Source organism: Corvus hawaiiensis, chromosome 7 (genome assembly GCF_020740725.1).
Source record: "Corvus hawaiiensis isolate bCorHaw1 chromosome 7, bCorHaw1.pri.cur, whole genome shotgun sequence".
NCBI lineage: Eukaryota > Metazoa > Chordata > Aves > Passeriformes > Corvidae > Corvus > Corvus hawaiiensis.
In genome coordinates this window covers 16,452,154-16,479,008 of record NC_063219.1, presented here as the reverse complement: position 1 = coordinate 16,479,008, position 26,855 = coordinate 16,452,154, and the positions used below count along the sequence as shown (strand labels likewise).

General features: G+C 40.7%; 1 protein-coding gene across 2 annotated transcripts in view; it reads left to right on the top strand.

Annotated features, from left to right (window-relative positions):
• The window catches only part of UBE2E3 (ubiquitin conjugating enzyme E2 E3), a 57,389-nt gene that overhangs the window by 5,543 nt on the left and 24,991 nt on the right, over positions 1-26,855 (top strand). The window contains exon 1 of one of the 2 annotated variants that reach the window (XM_048309783.1): positions 20,141-20,223. The exons of the other annotated variant lie outside the window; for it this stretch is intronic. Coding sequence (XP_048165740.1) covers positions 20,156-20,223 — 68 coding nt within the window. The 5' untranslated portion in view covers positions 20,141-20,155. Of the gene's footprint in view, positions 1-20,140; positions 20,224-26,855 lie in introns of those variants that run through there. 2 annotated transcript variants of the gene reach the window in all.

The following is a 26,855-nucleotide window of genomic DNA, read 5'->3' as shown; positions in this document are numbered from 1 at the left end:
GAATTTAGTGGATTTACTCAGTAACGACTTTATGATGAGTGCATTTTTACCTTTTGCAAAATAAAAAAAAATATTTAAAGAGAAGCTTCTGTAACAGAAGATCTGGGTTTTCATAAAGAACAATTTGAACAGAGTTTCAGTGCCCAAAGTATTTACTGTTCTGCTGAAACTGACTTGTTAGAAGTAACCTTTCTGGTAGAAGAGGTAAATGCAGCTGTGTGTTATGTGCAGAAACAGTTGACAGTAGGGTGTAGTAGCACAGATTAGGCTACAGACCAACACAGCAGACTGATGATACCTCTGCATTGCTCGTCATGCAACAAGCAGCAGAATTCTACTTACTACATTTCTTGTGAAAGAAAAAAAATTTGTAAAAAAACCCCCAAAACATTTAAAAGCGTGTATAACTTAGACATATTAGTATGTGCTTTAAAAATAAAAGCCTTGTGTCTGTGTTCTCCCAAAAACAGTTTTTCGTGCACAGTTGTTTCTCCTCCAGTTCTAGAGCCCACCCTTATCATTTGCAGTCCACATGTTGCAAGCTTCACAAGAATACATCTGGCAACTAATGCTCTTGGATGCTGATAGTCCTTCTGGTTACTCAGTTACATAAGTAATGAAAAATTAGCAATTTTTAAAATGCAGTAATGGCACATGTAAAACATTAAACATTACTTTACCAGGATAGAGTACAGATACTGAAGATTATGTTGACCTCTCTCATATCATGTTAAACACTGCCACTTCTCACCTGCCAGTGCAACTGCCCAGAGTCACCCCATGGGAGTGACCGAAGGCTGATTTAGCTACTCTAAAATGATACTGACTGGCTGCACTGTGATTCTCATGCAAAAGAAGTGTAGATTGCCCCAGCAGTTATTTTTCCTCCAGTCACATCTATTGCTATAACACCTGCTTTATAAAAATCCCAGAGCCCCAAAGAAAGCCCCATTCCTGGGTGTGCTGAGCAGGCCTGGGCTGCACGTTAACTTCTGTTTTAGGCACTGGGATGGCAGGATGACAGGCACAGTAAAACTGACTAAATGGTAGTTTTTTGCTTGCCTGTCTCAACAGTAAAGATTGATTTCTGATTCTGTTAATTGGACAATGAACTGCTGAAAAAATCATGTTGTCACGTATCATGCTGTCATGTTTGTGAGCAGTGAATATGAGCTGCATCTTGGGGGTACCAACTATAGAACTTAATATGTTCGTGCTGATAGCTTTACTCTTTAACATGCAATAGTACTAAATTCCTGTGATTTTGGTGTGATCGTCAAGAAAGATAAAACATCAAAAGCAATAAAATTAAATTCAGTCTTAGGCCACTAAAGATGTTGGAGAAAAATTAAGTGCTGCTTTCTACTCAGGTTTTCTCCTGTTCAACAGAAAAGCCTGAAACAAGTCAACTTCTGTCCAACATAGACCATAGCACTAGGATACATAGGTAAACTGAGGACACAGGTATCTGATTCCATTTTTTCTTGCTTTTGCTGGCTTAACTCAAAGCTGTGCTACTTGGTGCAGCGTGCTGTATTTAATTTCTTTTGTGCTTTTAATAGCATAAAGCAAAGCTAAAAAGATCTTGGCCCTATTGCTCCTAGGCAGCTCAGTTTCAAGCCATGGCCAAGCACTTATACATAATTCAAGGTATGGAAGTGTGCCAAACCCCACTGTTACAGACTCTCAGGTAAATGCTGCAAAGATTTTGCATGTAGTGCATGGTAAGTCTGGGCCGCAGAGATGCTCTTAAATAGGTTTGACATATCTGGAATAACTATTTTCAGCTCATAGCATAAAACTGTTTGGATCAGAGGTCACTGCTCTGTAGTTAAGGTTATGTCTGAGGCTGCTGTTGTGACCTGCCCAACTTGGAGGCTGCAGCTCAGGTGGAGCAGAGCACTGCTAGCTCCAATGCTCATTGTATTTCCTGGATTTTAGGGCTGGCACAAGTGGGGCTGTTCCCAGGGGTGCTGTGATTTATAGCAGCTTCCTTTAGCTGTTCCTGGTTGCCCTGATGATCTACAATAACAAAAATGTGTACCAGTTTTCTTTGCTCCCTTTTCCTCATTTCCATTCCTAAACTGATCATTGTTCTTCTTTGTGGAAAAGTTTTTGAAGTACAATTTAATAAGACTCATGTCAGCTTAGTTTATAGTTTACAGCCCATTTTACAACAAATCCACTTTAGTATAAACTTTGCAGAAAATGAACGCAAACACCAGATATAGTGTATTCACTCAGAGCTTAATTCATGTGGTTTAAAAAGTGGTGAGTTGAAATAGTGTATCTTTCCCAGGCAGGCGGGAGAATGTAAGTCTTTTGTATTCTGTACTGTAAATTGGCTTTAAACTCTTCTCTTTGTTAAATTAAAAAGTAGATATTTGAAAGCAAGTGGTTAAAAAGAAAAAAGTAAAGAGGAAAGGCCAGACAAAACACATGCCTTGGAGTACTGGTCAGAGAAACAACTTGCTTTCTTCGTACCTTCTGGGAAATGGGGCTTATTACTAAGGGAGAGCTGTTTGGATCATCCCAAAAGCTCCCTGCTCTCTCATCCTGTAGCCAGTGAGTGCCTGACTTTATAGGTCTGTTGGAATAATTTTCCTTAATAGGGATTACTGTATTGATTCCTATTTATTTTTAGGCCTGGTATGCTAATATGTACTAATGTGATTTCTTGAGCAGTACAACAAAAGGTAGCAGTTGATGATTTTGCTGTTTGTAGCCTCTCTTAGACTTGCAAGGAGGTTGATGGTTTATGAGTAGCTCATTTTGAAATTATTTATTTTAAAATAACACTCCAAAGTATGGGGACTAAGAACAAATGAAAGCAAGACATGTAGGGGGTTTGTTTTAATACAGGATTCTTCTGCTTCCTAAGAACTGCATTTGTCCCTTTCATTACTGCCACATCTTGGGCTAATTCTACACTGCAGTGTTGCCAATGCCAGGGTCTGGAGTTTGACACAAAGAAGAATGCCTGCAAAACCCCGGCAGGTGAACACTATTACTGCTTCAGTTATGGACCCATGAATCCAGATGTTTGTAACTGTCAGACTGTGCTTGTTATTCCATCAGTGTGGAAGCACTGCAGTGTGTGTTTAAAGCAATATTGTGAAGTTATTCTTCAGAGCAGCAATTTAAGCTCTTTCAGTTGAGCTGTCTGAAACAATGAGGAGCAATGAACAATTGTGCTGGTGGTGCAGGCTCGTCCACGTGCAGAGGTAGTGCAGGATTTGAGCTAATGCAGCCTTGTGTTTGTGAGGAAGGTGCTGCAGTTGAGCTTGTGGGAGCATTCCTTTTGTTAACATACTCTGTCTACAGTAAGGTTATAGGCAAATGTTTACTCTGCAAACAGTTGTGCCTGTTGAAGATGTTACTGCACAGCTGTGGTTTGCTCCAGTTCTGCCACGGAGGTGACTACTCCAGTCAGAAAGTGAAGCACATTCATGTGATTGCTCTGTCATGCTCCCCAGGGAGGGGTGTTAAAAAAAAAAAAAAAGGAAAAAACATCATCCAAGTTCATTTAAATGGTTTAAATAGGTGATTCAAATGAACTCTGCTGGATTTTTCCTCTCCTCTCTCAGAGTAGGCATTGTTCACACAAAGCTTTTTGCCACACGCACCAGGACATGAATAAGTCAATCCATTCCTTTGTCTCTCAAATGTAGTAAGTTTCCATCTCCCCTTTGTCAAAACCAGGCATTCTGTTGCTTTTATGAAATCAGGAGGAGAAAGAATATTTTGCAGGCAGTCAAATAGCAGGCCTCTACACAGTTTCACAAGTGTGTGCCCATCTTCACATGTGTATGTTTTTTTTTTTCCACTCAAGCTGTTGACTTTTCAGATCAGTGTAAGTTCTCCAGTTCTGTGTTTATTCTGTTAGTTTCTTGTTGGGCAAATGTCTTCATGTTACTAAGTACTGAATCTCAGTGACAAAATAAAATGGTCAGTTTTTCTGGTTTTCACCTCTGCAGTGAAAACCCAGTTGTGAACACTAAATGGTTCCCTATAGAAGAGAAGTTGATTAAGGTATGTAAAAGATAGTTACGTTAAGAGTATGTACATAAATGCTTGTGGTGAAGCTGAATGAGCAAAATTTTTAAAAAGTCACCCAAACTCTACTTGATAATGTATCTTCTGACACTGACATTATGCGTTTTATTGTCTCTCCCTGCCCAGCACTTTGTCACCACTGAGTGCAATAAATGCATTCTATATGAAAAGAAAGCTGAAGTTTGCAGAATGGTTCCATGAATACAAACCCACACTATTATTTTTAACACTTCCTTCTCTATATAGAAGTTTACTGTTAAAAAAATACAATGAAGAGGGTTCATGGCTCCTGTAAAAACATGCTTGAAGTAATTCTCAAATGAATATTGAAATTCTACTTGTTACTATTGTCCATCTCTCATTTACCTAGAATCATTTCTCCTAAGCGTTTTCTTCCATTTTTGTTCTTCCCTCCTTTTTTCTAACCAGGAGGCTGTAGTCCAGGTCAGAGTAGGAAAGAGTGGTATAAATTAGCACAGCAGTCAGAAGTCTTGGTATTTTTGTATTTCTGTCCAGGTGTAGTAATAACCTTTATGTTGCAGAATGGCTTTTACCTAATTTGCTGGCAGTCAGTGAAGCTGCTTAAGGAAGAGGGAGGATGCAAATTTAGAAAGGCATTTCAGTAAAATGTTTAAGTGTTAAGTAGAACTAGAGTGCCCTGTTATTTAATTTAATTTTATTAAACAAATGCAATAGTGAAAGATTGTGTAACTCCTGAGCATTTTGAATTGTGAGAATATTTAAATTACTTTATTTTCAGTTGAGACTAGATGACAGATCCACTAACTCAAAATGCCTGAAGCTTTGGGGTTTTTTTCCCCTCTGCTAGTATTGACCTCTTGGAAGCTATAAACCAAGGTTTTTTATCAGCCCCCACACAGTGAATTTCTCATGCAAGTATTCTCAGTGGCATAATTAAGAGAGGGTTATGCAACACAAATCAACATACCTACTTATGGGAGTAAGTTTTCATGCCCTGCAGATTTGCAGGTTTGACACTGTGTGAGCAGTGTCCACAGTACTGTCCTACCTGCTCTGAAGTGTCTGTGTGCTAGTCCAAAGATTATATAGATATTTCACTAGTTTTCAATAGCACTACTGTCAAAATTAAAAAAAAAAATTATGGTTGTCTATCTACTTTAAAGTTGCAGAAATAGTTCAAACATTTTTGATTCAGCTGCTGGTGTTAAAGAACTGATGCCCATTATGTCTTAAGTTTTATCTGGGAACAATAGAAAAGCCTGACAGACCAGTTTTTTAAACAATTCTTTAGGCATTGTTGTGCAGAAATTTGTAAAAAAATGCCAAGTAATGGCTCTTAGACTTAAGGACAAATCTGCTTTTTGGATATCCATTTGTATAACTGTACAGGCCCTTCAGGCTCTGTGATAAAACTGACTAAAATATGCCACGTATATATATTTTTTTCTTTTTACATTCAAACTGTGCATTGCTCACCACTGCCAGCCTGTCATACTTAGTTTGTGGTGAACAGTATGTGTGGCAAGGTCCTAGCACTAAATGCTTCCCCCTCAGACTGACTTGTCTCTGTATATCAGTTTCTTTACTATTACAGACTTGGGACACCTATTTCAAATTCAATTTAACAAAGTGTAAATACAAGAGAATCAGCTAAACTGCACTAAACCCTCTATGTAAAATTAACTACTTCCTATAAAACTCATGTGTGCAGATTTCCTGGAGCTGGTGTAACTCGGGTTTGCATAGATATGGAACATTCTGAGACAGGTAATACACAGATCATGAAAAATACCTTGAGCATATCTTCTGAGTTCAGGGCTGGGTAGGCAGGAGCAAGGATATCTAGCTGCAATCTCAGACAGGGGCATGTGTACCAGGAACTGTGCTGTTACTTTACCTTGATGCCTTACTTTGAGCCAGTAACTGCTGGTGATAAATGAGTCCTAGCCTGCTTGTGTTAATTTGGATTAATTTTCCCTGTGCAGAGAGTGCACTATACTGTTACCTAGTTTAGAACTGTGGCTGAAGCAGTTGTTAATTTTATAGCACTTACTGTAAAACAGACTGGCCAGACCTTTTAGGAGCTCAGATACAAGTTTAGTTGACAATGATTAAACTACCATTGTAAGCATTGCTTTCAGAAACAAAGGAGGGGTAAAAAAAAAAAGGATTTTTTTGATGAAACACCGAAGTGACCTGTAGTTAGCAGTGAGTCACTTTCAGGCTGGAAGAATCTGTAGAGGACCATCTGACAGTCCCTAGTAATTGATCTTTTCCTTATTGATGAGGATACTGGCCTAGAGCATATAAATACTGCATTTGGAGTTAACAGTGGGGAGGAAGGGGTTGTAGGCACATTGGAGGACAGGAGTAGATTGCTAAATGATGGGGGCAAATATGGGAAGTGACCTTAAAAATACCATATAATTTAATAATGAGAACTGCAAGGTACAGCGCTTTAGTAGGCATAATCAGCTGCACAAATCCATGGGGAAAAAAAGACTGGATGAGGAGCAGTTCCTCACAATAGATGTAACCACTTTGAGGATTATGTGCTTTGAAGGAAGGAGGAAAGAAAGGAAAAGATCTTTGGATATAGAAGAAAGTTGCTGCAAAGGAAATAAGGTGATTGTTGCTAGTCCAGAGTTGGTAGTTAAGGAAAGCAACTTCAATTGCCATAATGAAGACCTAATATCGATGTACCCAGACATAAAGACAGCATGCAAAAGGTGGTGGGTCTGCTTTGCCAGAGGTTTTTAAGAAACAAATGGCTGACAGGAGCAGTTTAGATACAGTTGATTCTACTTCAAGCAGGAAATAGACTAAGTGACCTCTTAAAGATCAGTTTGACCAAACTAGCTTTTATACTGGATTTAAATGATAATGCTAAAGGAAAGCTTGTGGGGAAGTGATTTTCACTTCATTTAAAGACTGTATTTTAGTCAGGGTTTTGTAGTGTGATCATCCTGGAGCATATACAGGTACTATGATTCCAAGCAGCAGCAACATTTATTAAAAAAGTCACTGGAGGTGCACAGATTTTGTCCTGTTGTCAGTCAAAAAAAGCAAATGTCTTGTGATTTTTCTGTTGATTTATTATTCCACTTTGTCCCCCTCCTCTCCCCTCCCCCCCTCCCCCCAATTTTGGCTTTGTTTTAATTTTTTACCTAATCCTACTTTAATTGCACAAAGTTGTCACCTTCTGCCAACTAGAAATAAACTAGTCACATGTCTTCAGTTCTCCAGAAGTGTGTCACCTTTGTGAGAAACAAATAGCACTGGCTGTGCAGTAGATCTTGATTTTTGATAATTCATGTGCTCTGTGCTTGGATTCTCTGTGTTTGTTCCACAGGCACATGAGTATCTCCAACTCTGAGCTAAACAAAAGCAAGGGGCATTTTTTTTCCTTTCACAGAGGCAGTTTGCAGTAGATATGCAAGCACTAATGCATCTTGCACAGCGCCCCAAATGGATCCAAGCACATCAGAAAGCAGTTGCATAGTACTGTCTGTGACCATGGATCCTGTCTCGAAGCACCCTCTAGAATCAGAGCTCAGACGATTGTAGTGAAAATGTAAGCAGCCTGGCAGGTTTCCAGCTGATGAGTTAATGCTGCTATAAACTTGAGTAGTTCCTCTCTGAGGCATGAAGAAGGGTGCAGGCACTGGGAAAGTAGCCAGCAAAGTCAAAGAACAGACGGCAAAGCTGAAGGCCAGCCTCAGGGATTCACAACAAATTGTCTTGGAGGTGAGTTCCTCCCTTGCCAGAAACCCTTCATGTAGCTTCAGTGGCAGGGCTGGAAATCAGTAAGCAAATTAAGGTACTCATTCAGTGCACAGCCAGCCTGCCTTTTGGGTGCTTGTTTAACATAGCTTGAGCAAAGGTAGCTGTGCCCAGCACGCAGGCCACCCTGTGACTGGATTAGCAGTATGGTGCTGTAGAAAGCCAAGGGTTCTCAAGCAGTGCTTGAGTTCATTGAGCTTGGAGCTGCAGTGAGGTGGTTTAGGTTTGAACGCAGGTTATCACTTCACTCTGAAGCTGAGACATGAAAGTCACCAAAATGTGACAGAGTGAATCAGTAGAGCTGGTCAGATTTCATTGGACAAATGGAAACATGGGTGTTTTCCTTTCTGTAAGGGAAGGTTCGCAGGAGAAAGCTATTTTTGTTTGCGATTTCAGTAAAGTGTTTACACAGTAAATGCTTTGAGCAGAGTGGGTTTTGGGGGGCGGGGAAGTGTTTCAATATATCAGTAGCTATGCAATAGGAGAGATGTTCAGCTGAGATGGTGGTTCTTGCTGTGAAGGCTGCTTTTGTGGCAGACTGGGCAGATTCCTGCCCAACTACACCATTTCTGACAAAGGACCTGTCTACTGTGTGTTCACTGCCTGGGCTTTGCTAATACTTTAGCTGGTGTTTGTCCTTCCCCCTGGTATCCTAACATCAAAGACTTCATCCAGGCTGGAGGATCTGAGGGGCAAGTGAAGTGGTGCAGTGATGGTTAGTTGACTCAGAGCTCTGTGTTGTCATTGTGCATAGTGCTTGTCCTAACTTGTTCTTAGATAACCTAGGGCTTATCTGTATCTACTTCATTAATACCAATGGCAGAAGCTGTGGTTGGACATTACAGATTTAGCAACCTCTCCCTCTACAGACACCCTGAGGGCTCAGAGAAACAACACCCATATGCAAATACCTGGTTTTCTGTTCAGAGCTTTGGACTTAAAAGGAATATTATGAGTTTTGGTTTGATTTCTATAAAGCTAATGCAAAGAGAGGTCTTAAGAGTCTGAAATCAACTTGCACTGAACACTCTAAGACTATATTCATATGGAAGCAAATCCAAATGATCTAAGTTACACAGCACAGCCTACTGCACCTTAAGCATTGCTTGAGTGATACAGATTCTTATGTAAAAGGTAGAAATACTATAGAACCTAAAATTCTACAAGTATGATTAAACATTAATCTGAGAGAGTGGTCTTCACATGATAAACTATTTGAGGCACAGTCAGTGGCTGCAAAAGTGTTTCTTGTCTGGAGTAGAGATTTTGTACGGTACCCATACAAGTTTTATACAGCCAGGTAGTGCCTAGCTCCACATTCCCCTTCCTCTGCAGAGTCTTGGATTGCTGAGGTAGTGGGAAGAGTTGCAGTAGCAACCTGGCTGCTGTGTATTTCGAGTTTGGTTTGCTTCTTCCTTTTTTTTTTATAAGCCAGAATTCCAGGTGGTGTACTTGGTCATACCAGAACAAACACACCACAACTTGCTTTTTTAGAAGAGAATCAAGTGTCTGAAGTGAAAGGGACATCATCAAAACAAAGCAGTGATTTGTTTGATAATACAGAGTAACAAACCTTAAATAGATCCATATGTGGAGAAATCAGTTACTTTTGAGGTTCTCTGAAAACAAATGCAGTGAAAGCATTTGACTTTAAAGTATTTTGTTTGGTTTATTTTTCATGGTAATACCACAGACTAGCATTATTTAAAGTCTTTGTTTTCTGTTAAACCTGCTTGGGTTTTTTTGTTTTAAGAATAGAAGGAGCGAAATAATTTCCTATCAGTTAGAAGGCAAACAGTGGTGGCTGTTGATACTAAAACAGCTACTGTAGGCTGAGCACCATGTGGGTCTCCCAGATATAAAGGGCATTCTGGGCAAAATTCTTTACAATGACCAGTGTGCCTTACTAGAAATTAGAGAGGAGGGGGTCAGGGATGGAGGAAATAGAGATGTGAGCTGTACTACTCTGATAAATGGCTTTTCATCCTTCTGGATGCTATTTATGCTGTTTCCATTGCCTCTGAATTTCTCTGCGGGCCGTACATTTGTGCTGTAGACAGCTACTGCCTAGTTTTCATTCAGGAAGGACTGTAAGAGAGGTTTTGGTAACTCTGCTTTTTTTCTGACAAATGCAAGTTGGTGTGCTTAATTTTTCTTTACTCCCAGATTCTGACCTTGGAAAAATAAATGTAAATAAAATCTCTTATCTGGATTGTCAGACTCAGCTGTGCTTGCACTCTCTTTTTGTTTTCAAACATGGGAGTAAGGAGACAGGAATGACAGTGAACACATCTCTCCCTATACCTGAGATAAGCTGGATACCTCCCCACTAAAATCATCCATCCAGGATGGGGATCTTTCCAGTAAAGATGACACGTTCCCCCCAGTGTGATAGCAGCTGGTTTCAGGAGGTGGGAAGATAAGAGTGCTCTTTGAAAAAAAATTGCTGCACCAATAGAAATATCACTTTGGTTTTCTGCTTCTTGAAAGTGTGTGAAGAGCAGGTAATCATGAGACACTGTATTGCCCCAGGTCTTAGTCCAAATCCATTTATGCATGGAAGAGTTCCATGTTTGTTAACTTTGAAAGAGCATTGACTTTTGAAGCCTGAATGAAAAAAAAAAAAAAGAAAGCAACAATAAATTGTGCAGTAGCAGTCCATGCAGTGCACTGAATATTATTTCTGAAAGTAATTCTGTTGATCTTTTTCTGAAGTCGGTTGCTGATCACAAACTGAGGGGTCAGTTCTGGTTAGCTTTGCAGTAGATGCCATAAGCAATGAATGCTTGACAAGAGCGCCTGAGAGATGCTGTGCTACGTCTGCTTGTGCTTTCCATATGCAGCTCTCTGTTCCCTTCAAAGTCATCTGGCAGAGTGCAAAGCACCATGAGTCATCCTGGCACTGCTGGAGTGTGTAACTACAGTCTCTTAGCTAGGTGCAAGCCAGAGACTGGCTTTTATCCAGTCTGGATGCAGAGCAGGACACAGAAACATCCCATTGTGCCATTCTGTCTTAGGGTGGGTGGATAAACTGCAGTATGTTGGGTGCAGTTTGAAATTGCACCAGCTGCATGTGCTCTCGAGAGGCTGAAGGCTCCATTAGGAGTGAACGTGTTCCTAGGGCACCCCGGCTGTGCTCCAGAGCCAGCAGTGCAGCACTAAGCCAGGGCACCTCTTTCTCCTGGCAAGGAACAGTGCTGGGCCCAGTGTGCTGCTGGTGCGGCCGTGCTCTGCCTGGAGCTCCAGTGACCGTGCTGATGGGCACTGCACCTCTCAATCTCTCTGTAGCTTCTCTGAACTTTTTTCTAGCCTCTAAAGTTTTAATGTTGGAGTCTGGATCACCACTGGAATAGAAAATTGGGGAAAAAGATTTTCCTAAGGGAAGTTTGAAAGATGGAAGCTTTACTATAAAACCTTTCTATTCTCATTTTTGGAATCTGCAGTCAATTGCTCCTGATATTATTAATTCTTCTGGCAAGAAGAGTTAATTTATGTATTAGTCTTCATGCTGCTGTATGAATTATAGATTTAATTATGGTCCAGGTGCTCAGAGCTTTGCTGTTCTTCTATATGTTAAATATAGTGAAAAAATAAGTGAGTAATTCTTTGGCTTACTGAATAAGTTTAAACACTTGGAAACTGTGCAAGGGTATAAATAAAGAGAGGATTTACTTTGCAGAGAATGTTATTATCTACTTCCGGGTATTCTGCTTTGTGGGGAGGATTAGTGCTCTGCATTATACTGGGATACACCTTTTTACAGCTACTACTCCATGCAGCAGAAGATTAAAAAGTTTTACTATCATTCCTTTTATTTCCAAATTTTCTTTTGCAATTACAGCTGATTACTAGTGGCCAAAGGTTGATTGGAGTTAATATAGCCATAATGAGAAACACTCTCTGATTCCCTGGTAGGTGTAAATAAACTACCTACTTGTAGTATTCCTCTGCATCTGTGTTACTCAGTCTTTCCTTTTCTTCCTGACAGTTTTGTTCTCATACTGCAAAGCTACTTAAGTGTGTTTGTTTCTTGTCCTAAACCAGTTTTCCATCCTACTTTCTCCTAATCTATATGAAAATTTACTTTTTCATTGCAATTTAATTCCATAAAACTCTTTTCATAACTGTCTGTGCACAGTCAGGCCGGTTACAAGATCCATGAAAAAACCCTATTTTTGCTGAGATTTCGTAGGGTATTTGGGCAAGGGACAAGTATATGAGGTATGTTAAGTAACTGGGACTTAGTTCTCTTCATTACTCTTTTGTTTCTACATTTTTAATTACTGCTTTTCTGCTTTGTGGCCCTGAGTCAGAGAAAGCACACCTTTCTCACCTTTCTCAGGAAACTGTGTGTGTGATTAAATGCTTTTCTGAAGGGATTGTGAATTGACCTTGTTTCAACTGCCCCTAAAATACCACTTGACAGAGCCTATGGAATAATATGCCTGTGTGTCTGCTGCAATATTGGGGACAAAAAAAAAATTAAAGACTATACTTCTTTAATATATTTCACTAATGTTGCCATTTATTCATGCAATTGTATGAAATTTTCAGATGAGGGTCAACTAATTTATTCTTGCAATTGTCCCCTTATGCTTCTTCTAATTTGTGGGTCAGAAAAATGCATATCATGATTTCGTTTTTCTTTTGGGGGCTGCAGCTACCCTCAAGAGTCTGCTCTTCCTGAGACATGAATAACATATTTGATGCATCTTCTGAGGAAGCAGCCAAAAGTGCGTGTTTTGACCTCATCTTTAAGCGTTTCCATTTCCTTTACTGACACTTAATGAAGTTACTATCACTGCCATTAAAGATAATATTGTAAAAGTAGATTATGTAATTATTGCAGTTGTACTGGTTTTAGTATGAAGTCAAGTATTGATGCTGAATCTCCATTTTGGCCCAGTATGGTAATGCCAGTTTGCTCTGGTTGTTGGATTTGGAAGTCTGTGTTGGTTGTTTGAGGTGGATAGGGAGTTTGTTCTGGGGAAATCTGCATGTTTAGAGCACTTTGATACTTCTGTTTGAGAAAAGAAATTATTTACATTTAAGAGATCCTGTTTTAATGTCTTGAAAGTTCTTCCTCTGTTTCTTTGATACTTAGTACAGGGGATCATTTACAAAAGTATCCCTCAAGTCAGTTGTGGTTCACTGGTACTGATGTTATGGAGAGCTGTGCAATTGTCTTCTAGATATCACTGGTGCGAATGGATCTACAAGTGGCTTCTTACACTTTTTGTAAGCTCTCTTGATGCACTGCACCTTCTGATTGGGGAAGCTACACATGCAATTTCTTTATTTGAATATGTCTTTAATGTGGTTGAGTTTAGACTAAGATTAGGAAGTAAACTCTTCTTAGGGGTTTTCCTGTAACAGAGCCTAAAGCTCGCCTTCTTTTATATAAGCGTAATTTTAGATCATGAAGTACCTACACTTTGTGGGAGGTTAGGGAATGAATGGACTGAGGGCTGACAGTGTATTGGCTTTCAAGTCCTTTACTCAAGAAGGAAATGAAGGAAATGCAATTGATGTCAGCATGTTGATTTGATGGAGTGCATTTATAGGAGCCTTTATATAGCTGTTGGGTGTTAATTTAAAACCATGTCTTCATTTGCTACATTTGTTTTGTTTGTTGTGTCCTTAGGTTATTTAATAAAACGTGCAGTGAAACACTAGAAAACCTAGACTTTGTCTTCCAAACAGCTATTCTTGTCAGTGTTAAAGTTCTTCATGTCTTAAACAAAAGTGTAGTTTTTCTTTATAGCAAAATTATGATTTTGAAGAGTTATTTACTCTTCTTGTGTTACTGTGTATTTTTATTTTAAAACTGAATTATATAGATTGGGCCTTTTCTGGATGTTGGAAGTCAAATCAAGTGTACTGTGCCTTCTGGAGATAGAAATGCTACTGCATAAAATTTTTTATTAATATAAAAAACATGCAGAGAAACAATTTAAGTCAGTGCCACACACTTTTCGGATTCCCTTTATTTTTGATGGCCACTGTGGGCTTCACTTCTGTATTTCTGTGTCTGGTGGTAAATAAGTGCACACCGTGGTGCAGTGCACGAGACAAGGTTGGCTTGGCACCGCTGAATTGTCATCAGTCTGGTCTTGTTATTACTCATAAACCTTGGCTCACTGTAAGCACACTATAGATGCTCCCTGTTTAGTGCTCAGGAACTCTTTCCTTGGAAATTGTGTGCCTTTTTAATGTGTCATGGCTCAATTATCACATTCATTTTGGCTGCCAAAATAGCCATGTATATTGTCTAGCAAGTGACAGCCTGGGCCTTTATCTCTTTCTGGCTGTTTGCCAGCTGTTTAATTGCAGCCCTGTGTTTGCTGTGTGTCACATCTTATGGTGGTCTATTATACCCAGCTAAAACAATATTTTGAAAATGTTTCAAATGTAAACTAATTCTGTGAGACTTTACATCCTGCTATTTACATGATCTGCTAGGACTGTAATGTAGGTCATTTTTCCCCCTACAAATACGAACATTTGTGCCTCCGATCATCTTACGAATTTCCAGGGCAGAGAAGACAAGATGGGGATGCAGAAATGCTATCTCGTCCCCTTGAGAGATGTAATTAAAGCTGTACACTTGTCATGCAATTTTTCATTTGTAGTTTCCAAGACGTTTTTAAAGCCAAATATTCTCTTTGTTCTGCCTTTAGAAAAGAGCAAGCATACAGAAACTGAGCTGAGATCTCAAAAGGAATAGCAAAGCCTGTGAGCCATATTTCTGCCCAAATAGATACTTTGGGTGAAGATGATGTTGGGGTTTGAGTGAATGGTGTCTCAGAGAGGCAGAGAATGGTGCAGGTGTTGTACACAGCACATTTGATTTGGCAGTCACCTGCTTTCCATCGGGAAAGACCTAAGGCAGGGCTGGATCTGTATCCTGCCACCTCACCCCACCTGGGGGATAGAGCCATACAGTGTGAAACCAGGATATTGGAGGGCTAAGCACTCCACAGCACTTAAGTGTGTGAGGAATCCTTGGGCTAAGCCTGAGTCCAGGTTTACCTGCTTCTCTTTGTACAGATTTTAATATCTTGCTCATTTTTTCTCTGCAGAGCTCCTATCTTTGTTTCAGCTCCTGGATGACATTCCTATGTGGTGCAAACTGCTTTAACCTTAAGAGCAGTGAAGGTCATTAGCTAACAATCTTGGCTATGTAGATATTTTGGAAGAAACTTTGCTTTTCCACTGCTTTAAGAGGAAGTCGGGATTTGTTCTATTGCTTGTTTAATAGGAAGAATAGCTGTTTAACAAGAAAGACATGATAAAAGTCTTGGGAAGCTTTCCCAAGCAGTTCAGAGGAAGACGGAGAGTGCTTAAGAAAGATTCCACTTTTGTGCAAAACACTAAATTTATAATTAAGTTGTAAGAATTAGCTTTAAAAAAGGAGAAAGAACAAAATATCCTGTAGGCAGGATTAGATCTACAGGATTCTTTTCTTCTTAATTGGAGGGGAAAGGCTCCCATCTAGCTAAAGCCATCTAGCATGCTGGAAGAGGTTTGCTATTAAAACAGGCTTTTTAAAAAGGAAATAAAATCATTAAGATTGCTCTTAAACCTTCTGAAAAATCCAATACTGTGTGAGGATAATATGCTCAACCATGTGCACATACGTTTTTTTCTGGTTAATCTGCTAGAAAAATTGTGGTAAATAACCCCCTTTTAACATATATTTTTGAGAAGCTGACCTGTTAAAGTAGGGTTACAAAGTGAGGATTCAAAGGTATTTAGGAGAGACTTATACATATATGGGGCAGCTGGAGTGAGAGTGGTTGTGGCAGTTCTGCTGTGCTGTCACTGGGTGTCTCTTCAGGAAATGCATCGAAACAGTTGCTAGTATGATTTTTTTGTAGCAAGATCTGCATAATTCCAGTAGTTTACAATGTGACTAGTCTATCCAGTGTCAAAAACAAAGGCCACTTTGCTTGAGTTTCTGCTTGACAAAACTCCTCATTGTTCCATTAAGCTTTTGTGTAAGTGCTGTATTTAGTATGTTTTATGCGTGAGTTTCTTACGTATCTCAAATCACTTTACTTTCTGGTGAGTCTGAAGACATCATCAAATGTGTTTTGTAGTGTACAGATAAAGTGGGTGCTGAAAGGCAGCTTGCCAGAAACCCTTCTGCTCTTCATGCTGCCTGGTTCGATAAGGCAGGTGTGCACATGTGCCGTTGACATGGAGCTGTAGATGTTTACTTGATTTGTTAAGAACTTGTTATTTCTGAAGAGTAATTAAACACTCAGTTAATAGATGCCCTCTCACTGAAAAATGCTTTCGTGTCAGATGTGGTCATTACAAATTAATGGTAGCTTTGGGGAAGTGAAGTTTCTTTACTGTTTGAGGTCTTCAAATATCCCTGGGAGTTAGATACAAGGAAGTTAAATCCCGGCAAGGCTTGTACAAAGCCCAGCTGGAAAAACAATGATGCCACTTACTTGTCATGGCTGGACATTCACTATCTACTCAACAACGGATATGAAGGACATGATTAGGACAGGTCACAAGAATGCATAGCCCATACACCACTACAGGCTGATCAAGCCCTGAATGTTGAAATAATCAAATATTGATCAAATGCAGAAAATTTGCAGATCTGTGCAGCAGAGCAGGGTGAGAGCAAAGTGATACCTGTGCTGCATTTGCTGTGGAACTATTGAAGGGTGCAGTGTGGTGCAGCCAGAGTGCAGAACTGTCACAAGCCAATGGTTCAGACTGAGTGTTAACCAGCTGCAGTACTGGTGCCTCAGGGTTTTGCTTGACTTTTCATGCACCTAAGCTTGCTGTGCTTCCTATTCCAACTCCTGTTTCACATGCTGCCTTTGTTCACCGTTTCTAACTTTTACATCTTCTCCCTCTCCCATCTCCTCAGCTGTCATTTCAATAATCGGGACTAAACACTGGCCTTTCTTCAGTGGAGTATCTCTTTTATAATCATAGTTACTTTCTTCGGGGATTAAAAAAAAAAAAAGAAAAAGAAAGAAAAGAAAAAATTACACATCCTTGGCAGGAACATGCAGCATGTTCAGGGTTAAAGCAGACCAGGAAAAGGGACGCTTCCCTTTCTTGTCAAATTAGCTTTGGTTTCGTAGATCCATCATGCTGGAATGCAGCCCTGAAACTCCAGTTTTCTTGTAAGGAGGAAGCAGAGCCAATTGACTTAAACTTTTAGTTGCATCTGCTGGCAATTTCCACCAGAAGCTAATTACATCTCACAGCTATCACCAGCAGATGACTGACTGGTTCCACCTCTCAAAAAAGAAACTTTAAACCTGCACAGGGTTTCTTTTTCCTTGAAATTGTAAGACTGGTGTAACATTTTTCAAGTGGGTATTTTACACACACAAACAGAAATCTTCAAAAATTAGGTAAATGATTTCATCGTAAAAATACTATCTCTGGGTCTTTCCCAATCTGGAGGTCATTTATTGGGCTTTGCACTGTATCCCTATATCATTTCAACACTACATGGTGTGTGCAGTTTTAAATTGTGATGTGATTAGACGTGATTAACCCAGCTCGCTTTCTGTGTTGTCAGTTCTGTAAATTACTTCAGGATAACTAAAATGGCTCAGACCTTTTTGCTAAGTTAATGCTGCAGGTTTGAAAATGCTCATAGGTACTGAAATATTTGCACCTCCTGATACTGTGGTTCCACAAAAACAAATTTTGCAAGAGTGAACCTTTTCAAGAGTGAACCTTTCAACAAAGAATGGAGCATGATTTTTTTTCAGCTAGGATCACTAGATGGCGTTGCCTAGTAGTCTAACAGCTGAGAGTCTGAAAATAGATGAAATTAATGTAAATCTATAGAGAATTAAAAACATTTAAATCTTTCAGTGTGTATGTTTTAGGTATTTTTTTCCTTTTCAATCATGTTTCTAATTGTTCAAGAGAGGGTGTTGCATTTAAGTATTGCTTCTGCCTGTTGCAGCTCTTTAGCAAATAGTGAGTGTGCTGTAGTTTCTGCTGTGGTTCTGCTCTTCCTTGGCTTGCTTGAACACTCCTTGAAGTGGTGTGCTGAAGGACCAAGCTCAGCCAGAGCTTGTGCTGCTGTTTCATGCACAGTTCTCTCTGTACACAATTAGCCTCTTTTAATGGTATGCTGAAATATTAGCAGAAGGTGCTTGGAGGATGCTAGAGCAGACAGGCAACAAAAAACTCTGCCATTATTACTTTATAGAAGGCTCCTGTTATGGCAGGTTTTTCTAAAGTATGATGGGCACTGTTATTACAGATGACATGAAATAAAACAAAGGTGTTGTTTGGGGGTTTTATTCTGTTGTTTATTTTGTTGTTTAGACACCGTGCCATTTTTTTTTTCCTGGCTGGTTTCCTCTATTTTGTCAGTGGTCAGTCATGCTCTGGCAGCAGCACTGGCATGACACTGCTGTGCCTGCATGTGGGGCATAACTATGCCTGCACACTGTTGTCTGGTGTGCTTTTTCCCAGGCAAGGCTAGAGGAAACCTGCCTACCATATCAGTAGTGTTTTTAGCTGAAAGCAAAAAGACATCAGGTAGGTGGGTTTATTTAGGGATGATGGTAAGGAGAAATGATGAACCAAGCAGCTTTTGTTCAGTGCTTTCAGTTCAGCTCCATCATCTCCCTCTTTTAAACTGTAAGTGAGAATTTGGCATAACCTACTCCCTTTTCTTAGTTCACTAGCACTTTTAATTTCAAAGATCTCCTGCTTGATATTATAGTTATTTTTAAATTCTTTCTTAACCCATTGCAGCTGTCTTTATCAGTCTACTAAAAATCAAAGAATTGTTGTTGGCAGGAATTGGTATAACTCATTTGTTTAGTTTCTTAGTTTAAATAATATTTCTAGATAATGTCAATCAGTTTGCCTGTAATTATACATTTAGATGTAGAGAGTGTGCACACCTCTAGTTGTTTTAGCACTTGTATTTACAAAGCAGTATTTTTAAAGACTTTATGGTGGAATCTTAGTTGTAGGATAATGTTGAGGATTTATATTAACCATTTGGACACCTATAAAAGCAGTATCACATTTCACAAAAGAATGAGGAATAAAAAAGCCAAGGTAAAGGAGCCAACAAAGAGTAAGCATGTACCAGGCTCTATTTTGATGCAAGTTGGTCACTTCTGTTTATAAAAGAGATTTAAAATTAAGTGCTAGACCTTATTTGAACAACTATCTGGAAACCTCTGCAGTGTATTTCTGTAGGTTAAGATAGTTCTTTGCAAAGCCTCACTTCAGAGAAATGGGAAATAAGATCTGGGGAGAGAGCAAGGTTGTTTGAGAAGTGCAGCACAATGCTTAACAGCCTCCTCATGTGCTGGGGAAGTGGTGTAAGTTAGGACAGGAAAACTTTTAGTCTTCTTTTACATGTCCATATGTTTTTGAATCAGAATAATGTGAGTAGCTATAAAGTGATCAAATCACTAATGGGCTAATTTTTCATCACTTTATACCAGGTAATTGATAATAAAGGTACAAAATTTGGTGTAAAAGAGCACTGGTGGGAAAGGTATACATTCATTTGAACACCCCAGCCAGTAAAAGACTGAAGCACATGCTTGTCTCCCATTGAAGTCACTGGGTTTTAAGCACATGCAGAAACACTTTCCTGAGCTGGGTCTGAGGGAGGGGAGTCAGTTTAGCAGGGCCAAATACAGAAAGAAGAGGGGAAAACAGCGTGGTGACTGCAAGTGGGAAATAGCTATCATGTTCATTATTTCACAGGAAAAAGCTCTACCTGTAGCTGTGCAATTCACTGCTAATATTTGTACCAAATCTCTAAACCTCGTCTTCAAATATGTCTGATCCCCCAGTGCGTCCGCACAGGGTGTAGCCCAGTGTCAGGTCAGTGCATTTGGAAAGCACAGGCTTTGGTGCCTGAGCAGGGTGAGGAGAGAGAAAGCAGGGGAACTGGGGCCTGCCTGCTGTCCCCTTGATTTGCCAGCTTTCTTGTGGCAGTTTCAGAAATATGCCGTTCAGAGGAATAATATTTCTGCCTCACTTCCATCCCAGTGTGCTGCCTGCAAGCAGGGAGAGGCAGAAATCTGGAGCCAGTAGTTGTGAGGAACTGCTCAGAACATTGCTGTTGGGAAGGACTCTGTTTCATGAGCATAAAATCAAAGTACACATTCACTGCCAGTCTTTTCACCTAAATTTTACATGAGGGCTGAATGCTCATTTAATCCTGTTTATTTGGGGGCATTCAGCACATAATACTAAATGTGCTTGATTTTTTTTTATTTGCAGGTCACCTTTTAATGGAGCTGTAAAAGTAAGTGTAAACTGCGCCTTCTTTTGTCATCAGTAAGTGCTGAAGGGTGTAATGCTCAGGGCAGGAGTGTCTCTGGGCTCACATGTGGGAGAAGGATGGGCAAACCCTAGCACTACCCAGTAAGTAAGAGGGTTGAAAGGCATCATGGGCTCTTGTTCATTTGCACTGTCTGTTTGTACAGGCTTCCTCAACACTACAAATACTTCCTTTTGGTTTTTTACTTGGGATTCTTCTTAGGGGCTCTGTTGTGCTAATCCTGACAAAGACAAGTCCAGAAGGACAGTTTTTGCACTGAACAGTTTATCTGCAATAGCTAATGGTTCTCCTGCTTGGTTGAAAAAGAGATCTGGATAGCTTGTCTTGATGTCCTCCAGGTCAGACATAATTAGGAAACAGAGCTCAGGGTGCTACTCTGCATAGGGAGGTGGCACATACCCCTTTCAGTGTCTTATAGAGGAACTTTGTCCTTGGTAGAAGTCAATTAAGTACATTTTCCACATGATGCAGTCAATTCCTGTGCTCCCTATCTACAGTGAAGAGAGCATGATCTGGATGCACTTTGCACATGTGCCAGAAATGCAGGTGTAGGCCAGATGAAGCAGTCATAGATCTCAAACCCCCTTTTCCCCTCCCTGATTTGCAGCTGTTGAATTCATTAGCAGTGCACATAAATGGGAAATGACCCAAAGAGGGTTCAAATTCACAGTACACTGTGAATGCTTTGGGCTGTAATCTGGATGGGTGGTAGAATAAAAAGTCAGAGCAGGAGTCAGTGTCTTTCTGAGCTGTCCTCTTCCGTCACAGGAGCAGGTTATAACCGCTGCTGCTGCAGATCCTCCTCATCCACTCCCTTCCTTGGCAGCTCCTGTGTTTGAATAGGCAGTGTCTGCATATCTGTGGTGATGGGAGGAGATGAGAATTAGGGTGTCTCACATCAGAAGATCCTCAGTCCCTTGCAGGCACCAGGCAGGAATGGGCAGTGTCTGGAGGTGGCTACCCAGCTGCCACTGTTCTGTGTGTCTGTCTGTCTGCTGGGCCTGGGTGCTGAGTGCTGTTCCTCTAGCAGTTGTGTGATTGCTGAAATCGGGATTAGGTTCTCATTTCTAAAGAAACTGTGTGTGTTTATTTTAAATCACAACTTTTTGGAAGAAAACCCAACTGTTTAACCATGGCATTTCCAGGAAGGTGGGAAAAATGCCAGATGGAAGCAAATGTAGTTTTTACTGGTTGTGAGAAGCAGACTTGAGGGTTTGTGTTACACATGGCTGCCATCACTGCAGAAGTTGTCTTCTTCTGTACAGAGCTGAGCTTCCCAGTGTAAAGTCAGCATTGCAGGAAATCATATAAAGTAGATCTGATGTTGTACCTCAGTGCCAGACATGCAAATTTCTCTGTTTGCTTTAAATCAGTTGCAATAATAGAAAAACACTTTGGCTTGTCCTCAGCACCTGAAACACACCTTTATGATTGTAGGTGATTTCATCCCATTTGTGTTTTTTCAGATCAAAAAGTTTGGATGACTTTTGTTGTGTCTGTTCTGTGAACATGGAAGAAAGTCATGCTAAGTGCCAGAAGCTGGGAGCTGAGAAAGGCCTCAGCCCTTGTGCAGGCAGGGCTGTGTTGAGGGTCACTGTGGTGTCAGCGAGCTGTTACGTGGAGTCATGTGCATATTTGAAAAGTATAGACCAGACTTGCAAGCAGTGGGCATCTACCGGGGCTCTGTCTTGATTTCCTGCCTCCTCTGGGAGCTGCTCTCCACATGGACTGGGGGGTGTGGCTGGCAGCATTAGGAAACACAGCGGGACTGAGGCGGTGCTGCAGTGAGCTCCCCTTGCTGTGATGCCGGGAGGAAGGTGAGGAGCGTGAGGCACAGGTGAGCTGCCACGCCTGACAGAGAGTGCCAAAAGGCAGAGCTCCACAGAGACATGAACACTGTAGGGAGCATCAGCTGGCCTAACTTCATCTTGAAGGCTGCCACTGGATCCTGTGAGGAGCTGTGTGAATACAACAAAGTCTAACACAGCAAAGGCAAGATGGCCAGTGCCCCTGAGAGGGACCCCTCCACCCTGCACTTGTGTGGAGAAGACAACAGGAGCATCCTGGAGCAGGAAGACTGGCAGAGTGTTTCTCAGAAGAAGCTCTTCCCTTGCCTTGTATCTTCCAGTGCTCCAGGAAAACATCAATACTCAAGTAAATTTTCTTTTTCTATTTTTATTTTTCTTTTTTTCATAAAAAAAAAAGTGTTCCTTAAAACAGAAGGTTCAACTGGAGCTTGTCAGGAGGAAACACTCGAGCTATGCAGGGACAGAGAAGTTGGTGCAGGACATTTTGTGTGTAGAATGGTGTAATGGCAGTTGCACAAGATGCTCTGCCTGTCTCCCAGCTCGGACCCACTGTGTTGTAGCTTTATTTTTTTCAGACTCTGTGTGAGTCAACTCAGGAGCAGGAGGTTGAAGCAGCAAGACAGCTGCTATCCTCTCATTGGAGACAGGGAAGTATCAGCATGCCACCAGACCTGTTTATATTACATGGGCAAAACATGCTCATTTCCCTTCTTCTGTGTGTTTTTCATCTAAAGGTTAGAGCACAGGCTGAAAAAAGAGGGACTTTGAAGGACAGGGCCCTCTGCCTATTTATGCATTAGGCCCCTTACAGTAAACAAATAAGCTGGAGGCTTTCTCCTAAGTGGTCTAATTCCTATTGTACAAACCCACAAAGGAGTAGTGGTGTTCACTTCCTGCTTTTCCTTGATGTTCACGGGACCTGTCTCCCAAGCATCTTCTCTGCCTTGAAGCCTTCTCTGTGGCCAGGGAGACACTCACTCTTGTTAGATGTGAGACAAGGAGGGGCAGGATCATTGTTTCCAGGGAAAGTACATTTGGCAGTGAGTGTTTACCTGTGAGAGCCAGGAAAAAGGTTGGGTACCTGCCAGTCCATTCTGAACCTGTGATTTGGCAAATGTGAGGCAGGAGGAGGGAGAGCACCCAACAAGAGTGTGGAGAAGCACACCTGAAAGATCAGTTTGTCCAGCTGTGTCCTCTGTGTGCATGGCTAGCTGAGGCCCAAGCACTTCTTTTCATGTGCTGACCACGCTGCAGGAGCAGCCATCTACTGCAGAAGGAAAGAGCAAATTGGCAGCCTTCTCCCTGTTTGGCCTTTGGCAAGATCAGTGCTTTCAGGAGTGAGCTTGGAGAAATGCTTCCCTAGCAGAAGGCTTGACAGCAATTTAAATGGCTAATCAGGACCAAATGAACCTGCTTTTTTTTCCAGCACTGTGTGGTGAAAGGCAGCCCACCTCTCCAACAGTCTCATCTTCTTCATGTTCTGTCTGGCAGCTACCACCGTGGTGCCTCTGCCTTGAAACACACCTTGTGATCCTGCTTTTGACCGGAGAGTGGTAAAAGGCTGGTGCAGGTGGCATGGCTCTGCTCTGCAGTTACCTGCAGTTACTGGCCACATCTGAGAATAGCCCATGTTTCAGCTCTTTCCTGACCCATTCTCCAGACAACTTGCTTTTCTGCATCATCCCAGGGTTTCTGGAATCTCTCTTATAACCCCTGGCTTTTAGCTGTGGGCTTTAGGATTATTTTTTCCTTTATAGCTTTTCAGATTGTCCAGAGATCCTGCTGGAATTCTTGGCTGGTTTTCAGGTCTGTCATAAAAATGAGCTGAAATATCCATATTCTCTGCTCTTTTCTTTTTGTTGCTGGACAGGCAGATTGTTGCTTGCCTGAGCTCTTATTTCCCTGCAGAGACCCTGGAGATGCAGGAAAAGGGCTGAGCAAGGACCTCTGTCTAGGTAGAACAGGGAACAGAAGTGTCCACCCAGCTGCTAACAGTGACAAATGTTGTGGGGAGAAGCACTGTCTGTGTTTGCATTAGGAGGACAAGGAGACATTTACAGAGAGGGGAAGGAAAGCACAGTTAAGTATATTTAATATTCATTTGAGCTTAAAAGTCCATAGATGTTTATAATCAAGTAGATAATTCAAATTTACTTGAAGTATACCTTCAACAAGGAAATATTGCAAGCTAAGGGCTTTGTGATTGCTTTGTTGATGGAGGATGGACTTTGGTGAAGTTATTATAGTATTGACTTGAAGAGGATGGATTTGCTAACAGGGCGGGTGATCTTGTCTGGCCTCAGCCAAGGAAAAAAAAATGAGGGAAGTTAAGAAACTAGTGCCAACTGGTGGCATTGGCTGAGTAATCTCAAACAGCCATAAATATATTGTAGCTTTAAAGTTATAGAAATATATGATAAGGCAAAGGAAGATTTCATTCAGTAGACAGGATAGTGGCAGTCAAGAGAATTAGTTTACATTTTTATTAGGCATTCTCATTAAGGGAATGGGAGAGCAGGATTTATTCACTTCCTGTCTCATAAGGCTTATAAGGGATGTTTCAGTACTGAGATGCTTAAGCATCTCAAACTAATGAAAAGATCATTTCAGGGCTCTTGAACTGCTTTATAGCTTGTGATAACGGAAAAGATGTGTTTATTTCGGGAAAGATTGTTTAACTGGTAGAGAAATGTTCTTGAGCGCTGGCAGAGCAATATGCCAGTGATTGTCACATGCATATGTAACACTGTAGCTGAATATGGATCTAATCTGTTTACCAAGAAAGCAAATAAAAAGATTGTGGGGTTTGCCCTTGCTCAGAACAACAGTGAATTAACCTGAAGAGATTTCGTTTCTTATGCCAAGGAATTGTATCTTATATTAAGAGACTTGTATCTTATTTGGAGAGATTGTAGAGGTTCTGACAGATTTTTTTTTGTAAAACAAATATTAAATCTGAAGAAATTATAAATAGATTTTTATCTAAAGCACTGGAGATTGGTTTCACTTTCAGTTTTGTCTCTTTCTACATTTTTCATTAATTCATTGACTAATTCTTTAGTTATACATTATTAATATTAATAATTGTTGTTAAATGTTAATTATTGTTAATTCATTAGCTATACATTAAAATATACTTTATGCTTTAGATAAAAGCACAATGAATTCTGAATTAAGTAAATTAATTCTTACTAGCATTTCTTAGTGTCTAAAGTGTAATACAGTGTATTGGTTTAAAGCAACTCCACTGACATCAGTAATATTAGTCAAGCCTCAGACAAGACTGAGAACAGAGTTTGATCAAAGAGACTGAATACACTTGTTCATTTTAATAATGCTGTGCATAGCCAATGCCAGCAAAATATTTCCATGCCAACTAAATATACCAACCATTATGTACCCTGCATGTGTCCTGTGAAAAGCTACAGATTAAAATAGCTCTGCTGAAATCTTTTCAACCTCCTCCATTAAATTTGGGAGGAGCATCTACCCAGAAAGCCTTTAAATAGGAAAATGTCCTCAGTTTTGGATCTTTATTGGCCTTTATTGCCTCCCTGTCTCCTGTCCTGTTGCATGTTTCCTGGATTTGCCACTAAAAGCCATTAGCAGCTCAAGAGCTAAACCTGCTCATCACACTGACACAGGCAGTGACTAGTCCAGCTTCAGGCTGAGAAATCAGCTCTTCTACCTAGATCCCCACAGTTCCCTGAGGCTAGTCGAGGTCTCTGGTAGATCTTCAGGAAAGGGGACGGTACGATCTCCTCCTGTAGTGTTGTTCTGCATGGAATGTTTCTAAAATTGTTCCAGCCAACATAAACTCTTACCTCTGTAGGAACAGAAGATAATACTGTGTATTTTGCTGATCTCATTTATCATTTCAAGGCTCTGTTTAATTGACTTCTTGCTGCTGGCATTTGTTGCATTTCCCAGATAATAAAACTGAGCCTGTCTGACTTTCTGTAACCACTGGGAAAAGGGTCCTCTCCGCTTCACTCCACTGCACTCCAGCAGACCCTCTGCTGACAGCTCTTCAGCACTCGTGAGTTCTCCCTCCAAGTCTGAACCTGAGCACACAGCTTTTGTTTCATTTTTGGACATGCCTTTATATGCTGCTCCTCTAAGTAAGAATCAAGATTGCATCCAGCTACTCCAGCTTATTTAAATTTTTCTGAAAGCATGTTTGTCCTGGAACAGCCCCACTGAAAGGAACAGAGGAGTGGGACATGCCAAGTGTCTCCTTGGCAGCTCTGAACAAATCCTGCCTGATAACATGTTTCTGTTTGTTGTTCAACAGCAGAGTAAGTTTATTGAAATCTCAATGATCATAATTAGGCTTCAAAAGTTAACGTTGTGTCAGCATACAGAAGAGAAGTTGTATGTTGCCATGGACTCAAATTTCAGACTTGGTGTCACTAGTTCCTGTGTGGGTGGTACATCTACCAGGACAATGACTTCTGTAACCTCTTCTTCAACAGGTATTCCCATCTAAGACCAGTAACAGATCTAGTGTAGGGCATCTTGTCCATCCTTTTGCTGCAGGACATACAGAGGTGGGCCCTCAAATGCTGAGGGAACAGTACTGACCCCTTTCCAGCCAGACTTTCTTTCCTTAAAATCCTGTGTGACTACCTTCATTTGATGACAGTTCCTTGGAATGCAGTGAGTTAGCTGATAGAGTCTAGTTTACTTCAAAAAATAACCAAATTAGTCTCTACCTTAGCAGAGTTTATTTTTGGTGTTTCTGTGATTAAAAAAAACCAACCACATAGAGTTTGAAGGTTTAGTTTTTGGGCATTGGGTCTGTCTGGTTTGTTGTTGTTACAACACCCATGGGACCTGTTGAAGTCCGGAGGTGGCATTTGACCTGGAAAACACCTCTCAGTTACAGAGTAGGGCACAGCCCAGAG